General features: G+C 52.2%; 5 protein-coding genes across 5 annotated transcripts; 3 read left to right on the top strand and 2 right to left on the bottom strand.

Annotated features, from left to right (window-relative positions):
• Positions 1 to 4,252: 4,252 nt before the first annotated feature.
• QC762_407560 (uncharacterized protein) lies at positions 4,253 to 6,911 on the bottom strand. Its single transcript, XM_062890218.1, has 3 exons — positions 5,136 to 6,911; positions 4,968 to 5,029; positions 4,253 to 4,908 (listed from the first exon to the last, which is right to left on the bottom strand). Exons 1-3 carry the CDS (start codon positions 6,313 to 6,315, stop codon positions 4,447 to 4,449), a joined length of 1,704 nt encoding a protein of 567 aa, XP_062743730.1. The 5' UTR covers positions 6,316 to 6,911; the 3' UTR covers positions 4,253 to 4,446.
• A 2,100-nt stretch (positions 6,912 to 9,011) lies between these two features.
• On the top strand, positions 9,012 to 10,049 carry QC762_407570 (uncharacterized protein; the record flags this gene model as incomplete). Its single annotated transcript, XM_062890219.1, has 1 exon — positions 9,012 to 10,049. The coding sequence occupies one exon, from the start codon at positions 9,012 to 9,014 to the stop codon at positions 10,047 to 10,049; it is 1,038 nt and encodes a 345-aa protein (XP_062743729.1).
• A 728-nt stretch (positions 10,050 to 10,777) lies between these two features.
• QC762_407580 (uncharacterized protein) lies at positions 10,778 to 12,625 on the top strand. Its single transcript, XM_062890220.1, has 2 exons — positions 10,778 to 11,823; positions 11,873 to 12,625. Exons 1-2 carry the CDS (start codon positions 11,106 to 11,108, stop codon positions 12,241 to 12,243), a joined length of 1,089 nt encoding a protein of 362 aa, XP_062743728.1. The 5' UTR covers positions 10,778 to 11,105; the 3' UTR covers positions 12,244 to 12,625.
• Positions 12,626 to 14,067: 1,442 nt separating this feature from the next.
• QC762_407585 (uncharacterized protein) lies at positions 14,068 to 15,018 on the top strand (the record flags this gene model as incomplete). The annotated part of the gene is made up of 1 exon (XM_062890221.1): positions 14,068 to 15,018. One exon carries the CDS (start codon positions 14,068 to 14,070, stop codon positions 15,016 to 15,018), a length of 951 nt encoding a protein of 316 aa, XP_062743727.1.
• On the bottom strand, positions 14,401 to 17,901 carry GPI18 (ER membrane glycoprotein subunit of the GPI transamidase complex-like protein). The gene is made up of 3 exons (XM_062890222.1): positions 16,558 to 17,901; positions 15,815 to 16,424; positions 14,401 to 15,742 (listed from the first exon to the last, which is right to left on the bottom strand). The coding sequence occupies exons 1-3, from the start codon at positions 16,967 to 16,969 to the stop codon at positions 15,352 to 15,354; spliced, it is 1,413 nt and encodes a 470-aa protein (XP_062743726.1). The 5' UTR covers positions 16,970 to 17,901; the 3' UTR covers positions 14,401 to 15,351.
• Between the last annotated feature and the right edge of the window lie 897 nt (positions 17,902 to 18,798).

The following is an 18,798-nucleotide window of genomic DNA, read 5'->3' as shown; positions in this document are numbered from 1 at the left end:
AGTGCAAACACGGAACTTCCCTTGTCCTCACCCTCTCGGTCGCAGTGAAATAGGTCAGATGAACAAGAGACAAGCCTGCCGGCTCTGCCTTACTGGTTCCTCTGGGCACGGTGGAAGGCGAGGGGTTGAGGGGGGCCTAGTTCGGCAGCCGTGATTGGGTTTTTTCTGCGGTCATGACGCGATGTAACAGCGGCACACGGAGCTCGTTGAAGGTGGAGAGCTCGACCCCTGGCCGCTTTGGCGGGAGAGGAGGTTGGACCCGATGTTAACGGCACACCACACACCCCTTGCCAATCTGCCAGGTGGTGAACATCGTCTCTCCACTCTTCACTATCGGCTGTGCAGGGACCGCATGTTGAATCAGGTAAATTTAGCATCACTGTGTCCGATTGTTAACATTCGAGATGAGTGCTTGGAGCTGTATATGAAGGGATTGGAGGACACTGAGTCATGTGGCTACCCGAAATGGGATGTCCATAGATAACGTTCCTGCACATCTTCAACGGTGGAGGGCGAGCGGTGGGTGAGGAGAAGACAAGAGGGCTTGTTGGATGATGAATGAGGGGAAATACTGATGTAGTCGTGCGGAGAAAGTTGACCGGACCTGTCGGGGGGCTTTACGCAGCGGCGTGGGTGAGCAGGAACATGGCGAGGACGCTGTGAGGCTCCTCGATGGCCCATCACCGACCATCTTCTTCACACCCTCTCGTGATGGGTCCTTCCTCTAGTGGCCGATGTCAGCAAGCACTCACTGACTTGATAACTGGAAGTGGGTGTAGTAGGTGTGCGGATGAGTGCCGGTCGGCAGCCGTATGTCAGCGAAAGGATCCGGGTTTGCGCGTATCATCCCGTATCGAACCCACCAGCATCGGACCTCAATATAAAAAACCCTGGTCATCTTTCACCAGCTGAGTTCAAGTAGCGAAACTCGTTCAATAAAGGTCCTAGAGAAATAACAAGCCTGGGTGTCGGAACCGAGCTGGCATCCGACATTGGCCCTGACTGAGGAACCGAATGTGAACATTCTTCAAAGGGCCGTGTACTCGATGGTTGACATCTGTCGTCTCTGGTCTTTTCCCCCTCGATGGGGTCGCATTCAATGTCGCATAGACACGAGGATGTGGTAGCCGTGAGACGGAGGGCCGTATGCGTGTCTTCCCCGTTCCCTGCCTTGGGTAGTCTAAGCTGTTGCGTGCCGCAGTGACATCGTGGGCGATGGCGAAGGCGAGCGTTACGGCGAAGGACTATCGTCTTGCCACCTCAACTATGATTTGGCGTGAGATGGGCCGAGCTCGTAGGCCTGGTGTCCCGATCTGGCTTTGGCACGCAGCCCTCGCCAGCATAAGTCCGAATTAGGACTGCTTCGAGGTCCTGAACGATGCCGAGAGTCCAAGTTGGCTACGCTCGCGTATGCAGGCACTTGAACAAGCTGCAGGCCAAACCCCGTTCACTCTTTTGCAGCCAGTAACCAAATGTCTTCATTTGTGGTTCCTTTGTGACGGGCCAGTATTGTTTGCATCTGTCAAATGTCAGAGTCGAGGGAGTCGAGGGAAGACAAGGGTCGTTAGGTCAGTGGCAGCCAAGACAGGGCTCGCAAGCAATCGCTATGTTTGGAGCCCGAGTGTAGGTAGGTTGGGTGAGGGCTTTGGTTCCCTTCTCCCGAGGAGGGCCTTGCAGAGACAGACTAGGAGCTGTTGACATGGTCTCTGATGTGGTAACTGGCAGTGTCGTAGTACTGTAGTAGTGTATAACCGGACGAGGGGAGGGTGTGAAGGGGTGGCACGGAAACAGTTGAGGTGTCAAGAAACAACAAATCGGCCAGGGCCCTGCCCCGCAGATCGGATTCGGGTGGTGTCTTCCCTTTCCAGACAGCTTCGTTCACCGTGCAACTCTTTTGGTCGATGACGAGACTCTGAAGAGTCGTTGCCAAGCGTCGCAATGGGAGCTTGTCTCTTGACACCTGCTGGCCAGTGTCATCTCGCACAGACCGGGTGTTCATTGGCCCTCATTTCACACCCTGTCTTGGGTTGCTTCCACGTCCCCTCGAGGACACAACCCGCGCGCTTTCAGCCCTGAACCCTGCCCTATGTTGCGCCAGTTTCAAGAAAGTGCCGTCTTGATGGGCAGTGAGAACTGGTGATTGGCAACAAGAACCGATCGATATCGTCTCGGAAATTTGTTTCAAGGAATTTGCCCGCCACTAGGGAGCTTTCAAGAGCCGTCTGCAACACTGACCACCAGTTCGCAATGGTCAACAATTGCAACCGTGACGTGGTGACTACTAATCCACATAGAGAGTGGATGACGGGAGCATGAACCGGGTAGCATCGGAAATCAAGCTTCAAAAAGACCACAAGCGAGTGCGAGCAGCTTTGGGGGCCAAGAGCGAGCGTTGTACTGCGGAGTGCGACATGTCAATATGTGGATGAAATCTCAAAGAGGATGTCATGATCGAAGCATCAGGATCATGGCTGTGTACCGAGGGGACCACCATCACATGGTCGACGCATTCCATCTGGATGCCATGTCGATGAAAAGAGAGAGGGTAGATGTAGGAAAGCAATCTGATATGTGAGCTACTCATCTCATGGCTTCCTATCTCCAAAGTAAGTTGAGAGTTCTTTGATGGGTTCTGAATACAGGTCGAGAAATATACATGTCTGCTAGTCCAGTTCTTTAAGCCAAATGGTCGACTTAGTTCATTCAAACCTGCTCGTCCATGGCAATGACCGCGACGAAGTATCTAAGTTAGCTATAGCCGGAATTAAGACAATGAAACATAAACTATACTTCCTTCATCAAATGAAAGTGTCTGTTCAAGACTATCTCTTTACGGCATTTCAAGTCCAAAATATCGACGACTTGGGAGCTTTACCACACATGATGTAAAGACAACAATCGTCCCTATTATATCTAGGGTTCCTATGGCCAGACACACCCGACTTTCCATTCTGCTTGAGCCAGATACAAGTTAAAATCAAAATCAAGCTCGTTGGAAGTGATAAACCAAAGACAGGAGTCAATACATGAAGCTCATCGACAACTCGACTTTGCAGAGTTCAAGTTATTTCATATGATAGGTGGGTAAAAGAAGTAATATCCGGAGCAAAGCAACTATCAGGACGATCCTTTCTAAAGTCTGCTGCAAGTATATACCAGACGCCTTCTGGTGAAGGGCGAAACCTCACCTGCCTTAGTCATTGATTGTTTTTAGACATACAAGACTAAATCAGTCAAAAGAGTATAGGCTGCATGATCTCTCGCATCAAAATATTTCTCGTACTTGAGTCGCAGTGTGGTGTGTTGTTGTTCTTCCTTTTCCCTGTAATCATTCAAAACAGCCCCTGAAAATATAGCTTTCAAACCCAACCTTTTCTACATCGGCTTCAAAGACAGCAAGGAGTGTATAGTGAGAGACAAGAGAAAACAAATTAGAAAATATAAACTAAGAAAAAAAGGCGAAAGCTCACCTGCCCCTCGAGGGCAGTTTGCCGAAAACCCAGTCGTATAGGATTTTGCGAGGAATCGAACAGTGAGCCCTAATACCCGTACCATTTAACCACAAGGATCTTTTGATGAAGGTGCTGGGGCTGATTGAAATCTATCATGGTTGACCTAATACATTAATCATCAAACAGCTTTGCAGGCCAACCCGGTGTGTTCCCGACTCGAGCGGTACCATGTCACCATGCAACCGTACTCGGTGTTGATAAACTCGCCCCCTCTTTCAGTTTTGTGGCATTTAGAAACTCACATTTTAGACTTGTCTCGACATAGTCTTGGTTATTAAAGTCTTTGGGTTGTAGGTCGTGTACGCGTGGGTCGGGTCAATGAATGGGCTTTTCATGCTTGGTACCTAATAGATTTCTGACATCTTTCCATCATTTTCCATGACATATCATTCTACAAGTTGAAAGACCATTAAAGAATATGCAGTCACGTACCTTAGGGCCCAAACGTCAAAAAAGAAGGACGAGAGAAAAGCTGAAGATTATTCTTGGCCAGTTTTAACCTGACAGTCTTACCGTGACCAGGTCACCACTGCAGTAATCAAAGTAAATCTAGTTCTCCCGTACGCCTGATGATCTTCTTGGAATCGTACGATTGATACACTCTCAAGATGTCATAATCCTTGAGGCAGACTCCGGGCCTCGCTTTTTCCTTGGCCACTGTAATCACACCATTTCCTCGTATTAGCTTGCTGATGAACTACACTAAATGGAACAGGAGATGATGGAACACGTCAGAGAAAAAAAGTCTCCAACTTGATCATTTTACAGGGAGGGCAGTTGTGGCACTTTAGAAGGGTCTTTTGATATCCCGATAACACAATGTTCTGCCTCACATAAACCAACACCTTGTATAAATCAGCGCTGTTATTTCCCCCCACACTATGTGTACAAGCTTTTCCACACCTCTACCGCATCCGTATTTGCCCCTCTTTCTTTAAGTGGACGACTCGCGCTTCACCATAGTCCCATGGTGATAATCCTCATCCCACTGGTAGTCCGATACCAACCTACCGCGGTGATCTTCGTCCCACCTCCGCTCCCGCTCCAAATCCATCTCATTCAACAGCTCGTGTCCAACGCTGGTCTCGATTTCCTGTCCGTCTTTGCCCACAAAAACCGGCAATCCCTCATTGAGCGGATTTGTAACTCGACGGACTCTTCGAAACTCGAGGGGTGTGGTGCTCAACCATTCCAGTTTGAACGGCTCGCTGGTGCCCCAGGGCAGGCTCTTCATCCAGCAGGGGCGTGGGATCTTCGACGACGGTGCGGTTGTCATCCGGGCGTAGCCTTGAAAGTGGCCAGACTGGTTGATCGAAAAGAACAGGATAACGTTCCTACACTGGTTGAAGGCCTCGGTAAATGTCGAGCTGTTTTTGGCCTGCGTGGTCCAAATATTCTGCATTTTGTATGGTCAGCACGGCCTTCTGAAGCCATTGGATTGGGATGGGGACCTACATCTTTCATACACTGTTCGACATTCTGCTCATTAAAAGACTTGACGATGAAGAATCGAGTATCTGGACAACACAACACCAGGTTAATCAGTCCCATGGATCAATGACCGCCAGACAAAGACCTTGCTACGATGGGGACCAGGGAATGGATGAGACATCTTCTACTAACCACCTCGACGTCCAAAGTCCAGACGTCGTGATCTTCCGTTCTCTCTGTCATGATGAGCCGAATCCCGACGTCCTTTGTTGCTATCGTACCTCGATTGAGGCCGGTCATCAATATATTGGCGACGGAATGAAGGACCTCTCGGCGGGCTCCGAGAACGCTGGAAGTTGGACGGCTCCTTGTAGTTATGCCAGCAGGGGGGCGGGCGCCCAAAATCATGCCGAGGGTGGCTAGGACGACTGTCCGCAAATTCTAGGCGTCTGCTCTCATCCACTGGGTTGTTGTCTTCTCTCTGGACATCTTGGTGGTTAGTTCGAGGAAGCTTATCTCTTCCTTGCGTATCAGCCTCTTCCTCAGGGCGCGCTCTCTTTGTCGCCGTGTGCATGATGCCTGAAGTCAGAAACATTGCGCTAGTGGTTTCTTTGCCCTCAGGCTCGGGTTTGTTGGGGGTGATGGGAGTAGGTAAGCTTTGTCTCGTCTCTGAGACACTCTGTACGCGAGTAACCAAAGGCGCGGGTGTGGCCTTGTTCTGAGGTTGCCGTGGCCAGGGATCATTCTCAGCTTCTTCCAAAAGCTTTCGTTCCTCCTCCTCGAGTCTCTTTTTCTTGGCCGCGAGGTCTCTTAAGCGCCGAAAACGGTCCAACTTTACTGTGCGAACCTCTGTGTTGTGGTACTCGGTCATTTCAAGCCAGTCTTTGATGTCGGGAGCAAGCTCGAGAAGCTCTTGTATCGCGTGGGAAGCTGACGATGAGACTTCTACATTGCCTGTGTGTGGCTGTGAGCCGGTGGAAGACGTTGTCCGTGTGACCAGTGTCTCTTCACAGTTTGGTAACCCATGATGGTTGCTCGTCATGGCATTCATGAATGAAAGGGGCTGTGAAGTGTTCGTATAGATCTCATCTTTTGAGGTGTACTTGGTTGAGTTAGCAGCATGGGCCTGATGGTTTCTTGACAAGGCATCGGACGACGACGATGAAGGCTGTGGGTTATCATCGTTGGCTCCAGATGTAACCCGTATCGAGGTGATCAAGTCCTGAATATCGTCATCAGTCGCACCTAACGACACCTTGCTCGACTCTTTAGAAATGGTCGTGCTGTTCTGCCAGCGACTTCGACTGAGTTTCTCTCTCAGCGCAGCGGAGCGAGCATCCAGGCTGCTCAGATCAGCCAGTTGGCCTGGCATTTCGACTGAATATCGATTTCCTTGATTCGATATGCTATATGTCGAAATAGGGGCAGCTACTACTGCGCAAGATCAGCACGTGAAGATGGGACCGTGATATTGAGATGACTGAGGATTACCGACGATATGGTGCCCAAGTCTGTGTTTTGCTGCTTTCGCCGACCAGCGCTGTCGAATACGGTTAGAACTGTAGACGATGTGCTGTAAAACTGCTGAGCTATCAAGAGACCGCGAGTTGGCATCGGATGCGAGTCAAGCGTGAGGCAGAGAGTGTTCAGGGAACCCAACTCGAGGTTCAAATTCTTCAACTTTCGCAGAGTGGGGCGCTACTTCCAGTCATTGGCAAAACCAAGCACTGGTTATGAGAGGTTGGGTTCAACTGGGAGGAGCAATCCAGGACGCAGACGGGAGCTCTGTCTGCTTTCCCTTTCCGCCACAATAAAAGTGAAGTTTGGATGGAAGCTGAGTGTAAGGCACAGAGAGATGCGGGGAAACTTCATCAGGTAGGTAAGGTGTTGTGATGGATACCTATGCTGCTGTACAAGTCCGATGAGCTGCAGCTCGGGGCAGCAACTGAGTCAGAGTCCAATAGATCATTCACATCTTTTCTGATTTCGAGTACAAAACAAATGAAAACCCAAAGCTTTCACAACATGGGCAGGTCGTCCCCGTTTTGTGGTCTTCAGCATCGATATATCAATTCGACGGATCTAACCCATCTCTGAACCCTAACCCCTCACTAGGGATCAGATAATGGAGCCGCCCCGCCCCGCACTTCAGCAAGGCAGTGGCACGATGTCCCCTTCTCATCTCCGTTGCTCCACACACGAAACCTCAGCAGTTCCTCCACTTCGGCCGGCGGCTTGCGGTGGTGATGCTTGAACATGGACGGATGACTTCGGACGACAGAGTCTTGGAGAACCTGTACAATATCACGCTAGGCTATGCTGCGTAACGCACCACTTCGCCCATAGGATCGCTCGCTGCGCCCAGCACGACCGCTCCGGTACTTTGCTGGCTGGCGATGCGCGTTGATGAAGTCAGCTACGGTGCCTTCACATGGACCACTACCGGTAAGGCGGCGCCGATCGACATGGCCGTGTCCTGGGAAGCTGGTACCGAATATCCGTCGAACCCCGCTTGACCGTTGAAACCAGGACGGCGGATATTGGGCATTGGCAGCCGCAGACAAGAGGCGCTTGAGTGTTTCATGTGGCAGGCCAATACAGAGAGATTGCAAGCGCTGGCTGATGAATGGCATCATCTCGCCCTGTTTGCTCTCTGTACAAACATCACGACCCTCAGCAGCAGTTCTTGACTCGAATCCCTCGCGGGCCGGCTTCCCGCAATCTGGGTCATGTCGCCGTGGCGTTCAGGACAACATCCCGGTCTGTCAACGGCGGCTACTTTTGCGCCTCCATCACAATCCCTGCCACCGTTGACCAAGAGCGTCTGGAAGGGCTGTCGAATCTCGCAAGCTACGGTGACGAAGTGGTCTTCGTGGGTTGTGGTGGGGTTTTCGGCTCGAGGAGACACAAGCGAGACACTGTGCCTGCATAAGCGTTCCCCTAATTCAACAAACCGTTGCCCGCCGCCGCCCACAACCCGTATCTAGCTTTCGACGACGTCGACGGCGGCATCACAACCGCCCCAACTCCCCGCTTTCGTCCCATAACCAACCTTCCCCCTTGTTTCATGCCTTGACTGCGGGATCCAGCCGAGCCCGCCAGTGGTCCCTTGAGGTCAGATCATGCGCTGCCAACCACCACTTCTTTGGATCTACACACATCCATGCCTCACATCACTTCCCAGCTGCATGGGCACACACATGGGCTGACCCCACCACTCCCTCGAACGCCCACACCAGAGACGACGTTGACGGTGAGCATCCGCTTGAACTTACCTGAAAGTGTGAATGCCTGGGTTGTCAATACTCCACCATGGGAGATCAGCTCCAGTCGGGATGTCTCGTTGTCAAGGGCGTCAATCCTGTTTGCTTGCCATGCCGCCCTTGGCCGTCGCTTCACATGCCGCGGGCTGGTACACAGCGCCTTCTGGACCTGGACAAGAGAAGATTCTCTGGATCTTGGGCGTCGATCTGACCTTGACGATAACTGAGGTCCTAAGAGTCAAGAGAACGGAAAGAGGGGAGATCCCGCCAGGGTGGGTTGGCTAGGTAGCTAATTTTGCTGAAACAGTATGAAGACTCCTTTCTCAAGTCCATGGGTGAAGCACTCTGTTTGCCTTCGTCATCACCGTTCGACACCGGACGCACGATGCGTCCACCATTGTGGGCTCATCCTGGTCCCGGCGCCCACCCCCTAAAGTAGGCAAGCCACCGTTCAGGGGTCTGACATCCATCTTCGAGCAGGGAAGCTCATACACAGTCATGGGATAATCTCAGGATTGATCAGGTATATAACATCTCGACTGCTTCCCTCCAGCACTCACCTTTCTCCTCACCAGGCGCAACGCGACCTTTCTAGCAAAGCCATTCATTTTTTGAGCCATTCCTTCGTTTTCTTTCGAACTACATTCATTGTATACCTACACTCACTTCATTGACTGAAGACATTTCTTCCGATCTCTTATCATCACCAACCAACACCAAGTTACAATCCACATATCCCCGCTAGACGGACCTGCTCAACGCTTTTAGCACCACCATCCTTGCGATTCGAAATCAACCCTTCAAGATGCCTTCCTTCACCTCCAAGACTCTCCTCGCCGCTTTGGCCGGTGCCGCTGCTGTCAACGCCCACGGCCACGTCAAGAACGTTGTCGTGAATGGTGCCTCCTTCCAGGGCTACGACATCAACAGCTTCCCTTACACTCAGAACCCCCCCAAGGTTGCCGCCTGGACCGCTTCCAACACCGACAATGGCTTCGTTGGCCCCGAGTCTTTCGCCTCTAGCGACATCATCTGCCACAAGAACTCGGCCAACGCTCAGGGCCGCATCGTTGTTGCCGCGGGTGACAGCGTCTTTGTTCAGTGGGACACCTGGCCCGAGTCTCACCACGGCCCCGTCATTGACTACCTTGCCTCGTGCGGTAACACTGGCTGCGACAAGATTGAGAAGACTGCTCTCGAGTTCTTCAAGATCGCCGAGGCTGGTCTTGTCAACGGTGCCCAGGCCCCTGGCCGGTGGGCTTCCGATGTCCTCATTGACAACAACAACAGCTGGATGATCAAGATTCCCACCAACATCCGTCCCGGCCAGTACGTCCTTCGCCACGAGATCATCGCCCTTCACTCCGGCGGCGACCTCAACGGCGCCCAGAACTACCCTCAGTGCTTCAACATTGAGGTCACTGGTTCCGGCACTGTCCTTCCCCAGGGTGTCAAGGGTACTTCCCTCTACACTCCCACCGACGCTGGTATCCGCTTCAACATCTACCGCTCCCTCGACAGCTACCCCATCCCCGGTCCCGCTCTCCCCGCCGGCTTCGCTCCCGTTGCTCAGGGCTCCTCCGCCATCGTTTCCTCTGCCACCGCTATCACCGGCGCTGCCACCAACGCCCCTGCTCCTATTGCCACCACCACCGCTGTCAACGTTGTCCCCAGCCCTACCACCATCGTCACCTCTGTTGTCCAGACCTCTGCTGCTCAGACCTCTGCTGTTCAGACTGCCGTGCCTGTCCAGACCAGCACTCGTCCTATCAGCACCCGCCCCCAGCCTACCCGCTGCCCCGGTCTCGGTCGCCGCCACCTCCGCAAGGTCGCCCGCGCTTAAGCGGTCAACCTCTTTTCGAGAGAAGGAACTTTTGATTTCGATTCTTTGATGTGCATACGAAGCAAACATTTTTAAGCCTGGTGCACCACAAATTTATGGGCCCCCGGCTAATGACTTGCTCCCATTCTTGAGGGATCACAGGCTGGGGATCCCAAAACAAAACTACAAGTTTTATTCTCATGTACATATGGCTTTGCTACTTTCTTCTTCTTTTCGTACACTATTTGGTTTCCTCCCGGGGACTTTTATCTGGGAGGAGACGGTATATGTAGTCAACGACTGGCTCACATGGATGACCCTGGGTTAGACAAACATGAATTTTTGTTCAAAGTCTTTTTCCTTGACGCATGGTGATTGTTTCTGTGACCTCGACGACGTTTGACTCCTTCAGTGATATCATCGAAATGTCTAAAACATGTTTACTAAATATATCCACGATGGCAGACCAATCCAAAATGCCGGGAGCCATCGCCAGATTCACCCGCAAATGAACCCGCATTGCTTCTGTCAAGATGTCAGGTACCGAAACCATACCAAGAGATCCCAAATGTCCGGATGGCTAGGTACTACATAGACGTAGATGCGCACCAGTCGTCTTCCGGCTAAACAGCCGCTTCTGACGCCATTACTTTGGCAGCAGGTGGCTTTGGATAGATGTTAGCAAAGAGGGGGCATTCCTTGGTTGACTTGACAAAAGTCACGCTCAGCAGACAGATCCTTCAAAATTAAGAGTGAAAGTAACTAAGAGAAAACAACAAAAGAGAGTAGAAGAGTACACGGAACAAAGTGGAACAGCCCTATGATGCGATTAGAAGGGGGATTGTAAATATCCACCAATCACCTCCCCCGAATCTTCCCAATTCGGCATTTCTCCGACTCGACGACCTCCCTTCACCCATCTTCCGCATGCAATTCTCCAGCAAGGTGTTCGGCGGCGGTAGCATTTGATGGCCCATCCGCCAAGATAGGTAAGATTCAAGATTTTCCGCGCCTTCACAAGATCTATCTCGCATGTGATCTACGGAGTACCGGCTTGTGTCTCTATAATACCACCCCATGAACCCTCCCGTGCAAATCCCCCTCCTCTTCACCACCTCCCCTTTCGCACCTTACCCAACCGCCAAAATGCACCTCCTCCCCCTCCTCCTCCCCCTTCTCGGGCTGATCCCCTCAACGGCAGCCCAATCTCGCACTACCCCCCCATCCTCCTCCTGCATCCGCGTATCTAAGACCCCCTCAGCCCACTCGGCCCAATTCTCAACCCTCTCCTCCGCCATCACCTCCCTCTCCACAACCTCCACCTCCCCCGTCTGCATCTTCCTCTACCCCGGCACCTACCAAGAACAAGTCCTCATCCCCGCCGCCGTCAAATCCCCCATCTCCATCTACGGCTCAACCACCAACTCAGCCTCCTACACCTCAAACTCCGTAACAATAACCCAGTCCAAATCCCAAGCCAACACCGGCGCCTCCAACGATGAGACGGGCACCGTCCGTGTAAAAGCCAACAACGTCAAGATCTACAACCTCAACATCGTAAACTCCTACGGCAAGGGGTCGCAAGCCGTAGCCCTGTCCGCGTACGCCGACAGCGGCTACTACGGCTGCTCCTTCCAGGGGTATCAAGACACCGTCCTCGCCAACCGGGGGAAGCAGTACTATTCCCGCTGCGAGATCGTCGGGGTGACGGACTTTATTTTTGGACAGGAAAGCCCGGCTTGGTTTGAGAGGTGCGATATTAGAGTGCTGTCGTCTTCGGTAGGATATATTACTGGTAAGTCCCCTCCCTCACCTCCCTTGAACAGGGCTGACATCGGGGGTAGCGTCTGGGAGATCAAATTCCGCCTCGCCAAACTTCTATGTCTTCAACAACTGCAACATCGCAGCCAAGTCAGGGCAGAGCGTGAACAACGGGGCGTTTTACCTGGGTAGGCCGTGGAGGGAGTACGCCAGGGTTGTGTTCCAGAATACGGCCATGAGTGGTGTTGTCAATGGGGCGGGATGGAGGATTTGGAATGCGGGGGATGAGAGGACGTCGAATGTTTACTTTGGGGAGTATGCCAACTCGGGCCCGGGGGCGGGCGGGACGAGGGCGAGCTTTGCGAGGAGGTTGGGGGGTCCGGTGGCAATCGAGACGGTGCTTGGGGGAGACTATAAAGGGCAGGGCTGGTTTGATGGGAATTATGGAATGTGAGAGAGTCGTAAAGACGTGTTGCTGGGACCTGGTAAAAAAAAATGTTTCCGAGTTGGGGGGTGCAGGTTTAAACGCTTCTGTATCGTTGAAAGGCAAAGCAAGCTCGATAAATATCATGTCATCATGTTGTGACAGAACGGCAAGGGACTTTGAAGACTCTATCACCTACAAATTTATTCAAAGAGAAGAGATAGGAGAGAATTTGTTCCCGAGGGGGGGGGTTATAGTCGTCGCCAGAAAGAGGAAGGAACACGATATGGCAAAGTAGCTGCTGTCACGCAAACATCATATGCCTCCGCAGCAAGCAGTGTTTCACCTGACCGACAGCCTACGGAAACGGCAGTGGAAAGGCATGGTGCGGTCGCACCTATTCTGTAAGAGGCTGCAACCTCTAATGACCAGAAAAGAACGGGCAAGCAGTTGAGGAAGGATGGGTGATGGCTGCGGGCTTACAGTAGAGGAAGTAACCTCACAGCAAGCTTCTCTCCTCAAGTCAGGGGCAAAAAGACGGCCGCCCCAAAAAGAAATCGAACCCTCAACCTGTGGCATTCCAGCCTCAGGAATCACTGGGATGGGGGGTGGGTTTCCGAGAGATCAGAGCGACCGGGCAGCAGGTGTAAAGGAATCCACGTTGCGTCGCGGTTGACCGATAGGCCATACTGCCTGTCCACCCACTCATTTGCTCTCAGATATCAGGGTGCGCGAAAACCTGGATTATGAAGGGAGGGAAGGAGCGAGGTCGCATATGGCATGATTGGCAGGCACGACCACTGGCTCTTTCCTACATTGATGTTGTTACTAGCCGATGCCTGTCTTTCCACAATTGCTTGTTTGAGTTACTTTTTCACCTTCATTGTTGCTGTTTACCCTATTGTTTTGCCGTCCACATCTACTACCTATATTAAAGTTTAATTCTCTTTGATAGTAATTTACTTGGGTAATTTATTACTTTTAAACTTAATAAAAATCAAACCCATCGTCAGTCCTCTGCTCACAAATGGGTATGCTACCTCAAACTCTCAAGGATATCTGCGTATTTCTGACACGCAAGACTTTTCGAGAAGGTGATATGATCTCTTATCATTGTTAGCTGCTACAGTCCATATTTATACCTCCCTTGGAGGATGCAGCGTGTGAGTTGGATGAGCTCCAAGATGTACTTTCTATATTCTCACATCATCTGGTTTTGCCTGTGTGGTCTAACATAAACTCTCTTCAGAACGATATTCATGACAACCCTCGAGATGGCCAAGAAACGGCACGTCCAAAACCCCTGGCGCTATCCCCAAAATAAACAGCAATGTGGATCGCTTGTCTTCATTCCAACCAATCGGCCACCGAGCGCATGAACTGGACCCTGATCAGCATCGCCCCACCGCCCAACCTTGGCGTAGCGTCGCCAACGAATGCGCAACGGCTCAACCATTCAAACTGCTCAAACAGCGCATTCATCTCAGACAGGTTTTATGTTGTAGGGTTGGGCATTGGGTGGCCTAGGCCCCTAGTGGCTGGGAGAAATTTCGATCGAGAAAGGGATGGTTTGGTTTCGTGGATGGGAGAGAAAGAAAGACGCGTTTGTCATTTGGCATCACTCAGTCGACCTGTTTACGGGTCTCACATCATCGCATGACGGAGATTTTGGGACACACACCGCTCTTCATTCCTCGCTTTTCAGTTGTCTGGTAGACAACCATCTTCAAGTATCTTTCACGATTTAAAATTTTAGTGATATGATCTAGATCTTGTTTTTATCTTTCAGTTTTCCCCCTCAACCTCACTCACCATCGCGACTTTGACGAACTCTTTTCATCACCAACAATCACAATGACACTTCCGAACCCCTTCTCCCGCAGCTCACCACCACCACCAACATCCAACATCACCACCCCCAAACCCGACATTGAAACTGCCATCCGCCCCATCTCCCCTCCCGACAACGCCAGCCTCCCACCAAGCACAACCATCACCCTCTCCCCTCCTGCCCTTCCCCTCCCCCCAACAAACAAGCTCACAACCCCCCAGTTCATCTACCTCTTCCTCCTCGACGGCCTCGGCGCCCTGATCCTATCAGGCGGCATCAACTTTGCAATCGCCTACGCAATGTACACCGCCCCTCAGTACACCACCAGCCCTGGCACCAACCCAGACGGAACCCCCCAGCCCCCAGACAAGATCACGTTATGGTCCTTCCCCTCGACGCTGGCGGGCGACGCGGCGGTAACCATCATCCTCCAATGTCTCGTCACCTGGCTCATTGAGCTGTTCCTTGTGAACCGTGACCTCAAGACCGGGGGTGTACCTCCGATAGGAATGTTCAGCTCTTCTTCTCTGCTCAGTAACAACAGATTGGTTAGGTGGCTTTGCTCGTTACCGGCGACGGTGCCGGTGGTGTCATCTGGGGGTGATGAGAAGGGGGGTAGGGGCCGTCCGGAAGAGGTTGTCGTCTCCGTGTCGCCTTACCCATCATCGGGGGCCGGAATTCTTGGATGGGGAGGGTTCCTCTTGGGCCAGGCGGCGAGGAGCATGCTTGTGGCGGTGGTCAGTTTTTTGATCTTTTGGGGGCCGACGGTGGGGTTGTTGATTGCTGCCGGGAAGGCAAACGGAAAGGGTGACTGGGAGTATGATGCTACTTGGACGCCGCAGGTGTTTAAGCTTGTTTTGGGAGGAGTGTTGGGATTGGTGACTACGCCGGTCATGGCCGGGGTTTGGCTTGTTAGGGCTGGGTTGGTTATGGGGGAGGGCGATAATGAGGAGGAGGAGGGCGGAGAGCAATGAACGGGTTGATAATTTGGATATTGGGATATGTGAATACATGGGACTATTGGGTACGATAAACAAGAGATGGAAGTAATGAGGGAAGAGAGGGAACGGCATCCAGCTTAAAGGACATGTGAACAGAAGAGATGGAAATAATGAAGGAAGAAACAAAAACCAGGCTTGGAACTGGCCGGGTACGACAACAACGGCAACAGGATATCGCTTTCGAACGAAACGCAAATATATAGACGTAGGATCAAACACGACGGGATACGAGACTGGATATGGACGATATATACCAACTAGATAGATACATAATATAATACTGATAACTCCCCACACACAGCACGCTCATGCAGGGGGCAAAAACGAAGTAAACAACACCCCCTGAATCAAGGCATACAAAACCATAAACTTGACAATATATCCACCCACCTTCTCGCCCCGAATCAAGCTCCCGGCCACCCACCAATACCACAGCGGATACCCAGACGATATCCTCGTGATAATCTGCACATGGTACATGGCAATAGCAAGCGCAGCAAGCACCACTTGAGCCGCCGCTGCAGACTGAACAAGCGACGTCAGTTGGGCCGACTCGACGGGTTTGGCGGCAATCACAGGCTGCCGAGCCGATGTGGGTTGCTCCACTCCCGATCGAACTAGGATCGCCAGCATCGGGGTGGCGAGCAAAAATAATGGGAGATTAGAAATCGTCCAGTAGCGGAGGAAGCCGACATTCCTGAACGTCAAAGGAAAAATTTGAGTAAGCAGGTGATGTTGGCGGAAAATACCGGGAGGCAAGAAAACTTACCAATAGTGCTCCTGGACAAAGGTGAAGATGCTCGGTAAGTAAGCCTCACACCATGGCCGAGGATCTACCCCGGAAGCACCGGAGCAAAACTGCCCATAAGCGATGGCCTGAGGGATTATGGACCCTAGAGCTACGCAGATACCCCCGATGCCCAACGCGACAAGGCGGCGGATGGTGTCGAAAGGCTTATGCGGCAGATTCGGGAGGTGCCGCAGAACTTCCCAGGCAAATGGGATACCATTCAGAATGCCGTTGCTTCGGAAGGCTGTGGCCAGACCAAAGAAAATCCCTGCGAGCACCAAATACACATCACGAGTAAGTGCACGACTCTCAGCTTGGCTACTCAGTGCAAAGAGAAGATATCCGGTAAAGGCCAGAAAGGCGTAGGAGCTTTCCATGTAAGGCGCCGTGAGGAACATGCCAGCAGGCGAGACGATGTGCAGCAGAGCCGCAACCAAAGATAGAGTGCGGTCCCGCCACACAACCTGTCCGAGGTGGAAGAGCACAATCACCGAGAGAAAATGTGCCGTATTGGCGACAGTGACGCCAATGACAGCTTCAGGGAGAACACCCCCATCTGCTGGGGGAGCGATGCCAACATGTCTTGCACCTACCAGATTGTGAACACCATGTGTCAGCATTCCATATTGATGGAGATATATATGAATGTAACCAACAAAGATCACCAAACGCTTCATGGCCTCTGCATCGCGGTCCCGTTGACAAGTGTCCCATCAACTTACCTTGAAGAATCCCTCTGACCACGATGGGCAGGCCAGCACCAAAGGCCCATTCCTGTTCATATATATATCCTCGTTTTGCAGAACTGAGAAAGTAAATGGCATCCCAGCTGGCAAACCGCGAGACCAGGCCACCAGAAAGACCCAATGGCTGCTGAGCCCGTTGTTGGCCCGTCGTTGCCGCTTCCACGCCACCGTGCACCAAGAGGTCGGCGGAGGTGTCATAGGCGTCGCCCACGAGGCTGCTTCCCAGGGCAATGGCAAACAAGACAGCTTTCCATATCAGAAATGCGGTCACCAGCGTTCTGTATGGTTGGGCACTACTGATGATGCGGGTGTTGGGCGTGGTGGTGGTGGTGGTGGTGGTGGGGGCATGAGCACGGGGGCTCTTGAAGCTGGTGGATGAGGCTGTCATGGTCGGGTGAACTAGAATGCCGAGTTCAACGTCCAAACCCACATGGCTCCGAAGATGCAAGTCTAAAAACGAAAATTAATTTCTCCAAAGACAACGCCACAGGAAAGCAGAATGCGAGATGCTGTGCCGGTTTCTGCTCGTTGTTGTAACGGCCGGCCTTTGGCTCATGAAGGACGTTTTGGCAACTCAGGTTTCGGTTGGCAGCACTGGATGTGGGGCATGCAATTGAAACAAGGTGAGGCTGATGGGTCCCACTCTGGCGTTCAAAGGGTGGCTTGGAGAGGTGGCTTTCCACGTTTTTCTCGAAACTTGCCAGTTGAAGATGAGCGACCCTGAGCGCCGATCATTCGTCAGCCGTTCGGATCATGACGGCGGCCGTATTCTTCGGGTTCAATAATCCACGTCAGGCCTTCCTTGGGATATCAGTCCTTCCAACAGAATCGCAAAAATGCGGTTGGTGTCTCCCACCTCAACGTCATAATTATATCATAGTCTTGGAATTCCAAAGAATCCATCTTGAATTAATCATGATTCGTGTGATCATGGGTGTTCGAGGCCTTTTCGTCGAATATCTCGGCAACATTACAAGACTGCGAACGGGTATCGGTGTCGTGAAAGCTCCGGGTCCCGGGCGGGGCGGGGTGGGGCTCCCGAGCCCGTGCCAAGCATTCTCGGCACAGGAACCCGATGAATGACTTTGCAGGTTCATCCGATGACAATGATGAGCTGGCCGGGAAAGTTTGATGTCAATAGAGTGCGAAATACTTTTGACAGGCTGTGGCAGGTTGAGTGACTTCTACTTCGTAGGAAGTCCTTAATGCTTCGGTTGTCATTTCCCAGGGGAGGGAAAGGTACTCCCGCTTCCAGATGTCACCACACCATGCCGACTTGCCAAGCCAATGCAGCAGAACAACCTCCTGTGTAACCTGGAGTAACCTTGCTTCCCACGCTGCCATCAACTTGTTCCTGGTCTCGAAACAAAGCTCAGCTTCTTGTGATCGCTTCTTCCAACGTCTTACCTGCCCAGAACCATCGACATATTTGATTGGAAGCAGAAAAAAGCGCATTGGTTCATCCGATGCTGCGAGAACAACACACCTCGCCGAAGGAACCCACTTTCATCCCTAGACCGAGACCCGGCCTCTCTGGGTACTGCCCGGTCTCCCTTGGTCGAGCAGGCTGACCGCCTCGCAACCTCTTCCCAAATATGCTTCTATTTTTCTCATTGTCGCGCAGTTGATCAAGTCTGTGTCAAGGGTATATGAAGTCTAAAGATCGGCACCTCCCGGGCTGTTCAACATCAATCAATATCGAAATCGACCCGGCCGCATGGTACCGTGGCCCTTCCACACTTCCCAAATCATCGGCACCTTTTGATTGCCCCAAATCCGTTCCAGCAACCAGAATCTCCCGCGCTGTGCCCCTCCACCCACTGATTTTCATGGTCCCCACGAGCTGCAAAGAGCCCACAACGGAGCCGGGAAGCACGAGGTTTTCCGCTCCTCCCACAGCTCTAGCTTCGGCTTTATTGGCCACGCGCCAAATACACTGGCAGCCGCGCCGACTGGGCGTTGGACGGCGTTCAGCTAATTAAAACCAACGCCAGCTCCTCTTGCAGCGGCTTCGTGGTTCATCAATTCGGCCTCCCTCCTCTGAGGTGAACCATTGACCGCTCAACTGCTTAACACCTTCTCCAGCTTTCTCTATTCTCAACATTCTTTAGCTACTTATTAGCAAGCAGCAACCACGCCATCCCGAACCCACAAACAGCATTACGCTCGCTCTCTTTCAACCACCAGGCTCCCACAGACCCATAGGCTCAAGATCAA

The sequence above is a fragment of the Podospora pseudocomata genome, chromosome 4 (genome assembly GCF_035222375.1).
Source record: "Podospora pseudocomata strain CBS 415.72m chromosome 4, whole genome shotgun sequence".
In the NCBI taxonomy this organism is placed as follows: Eukaryota; Fungi; Ascomycota; class Sordariomycetes; order Sordariales; family Podosporaceae; genus Podospora; species Podospora pseudocomata.
Note: the sequence above shows the minus strand (reverse complement) of the source record. Positions and strands in the feature narration are given on the sequence as shown.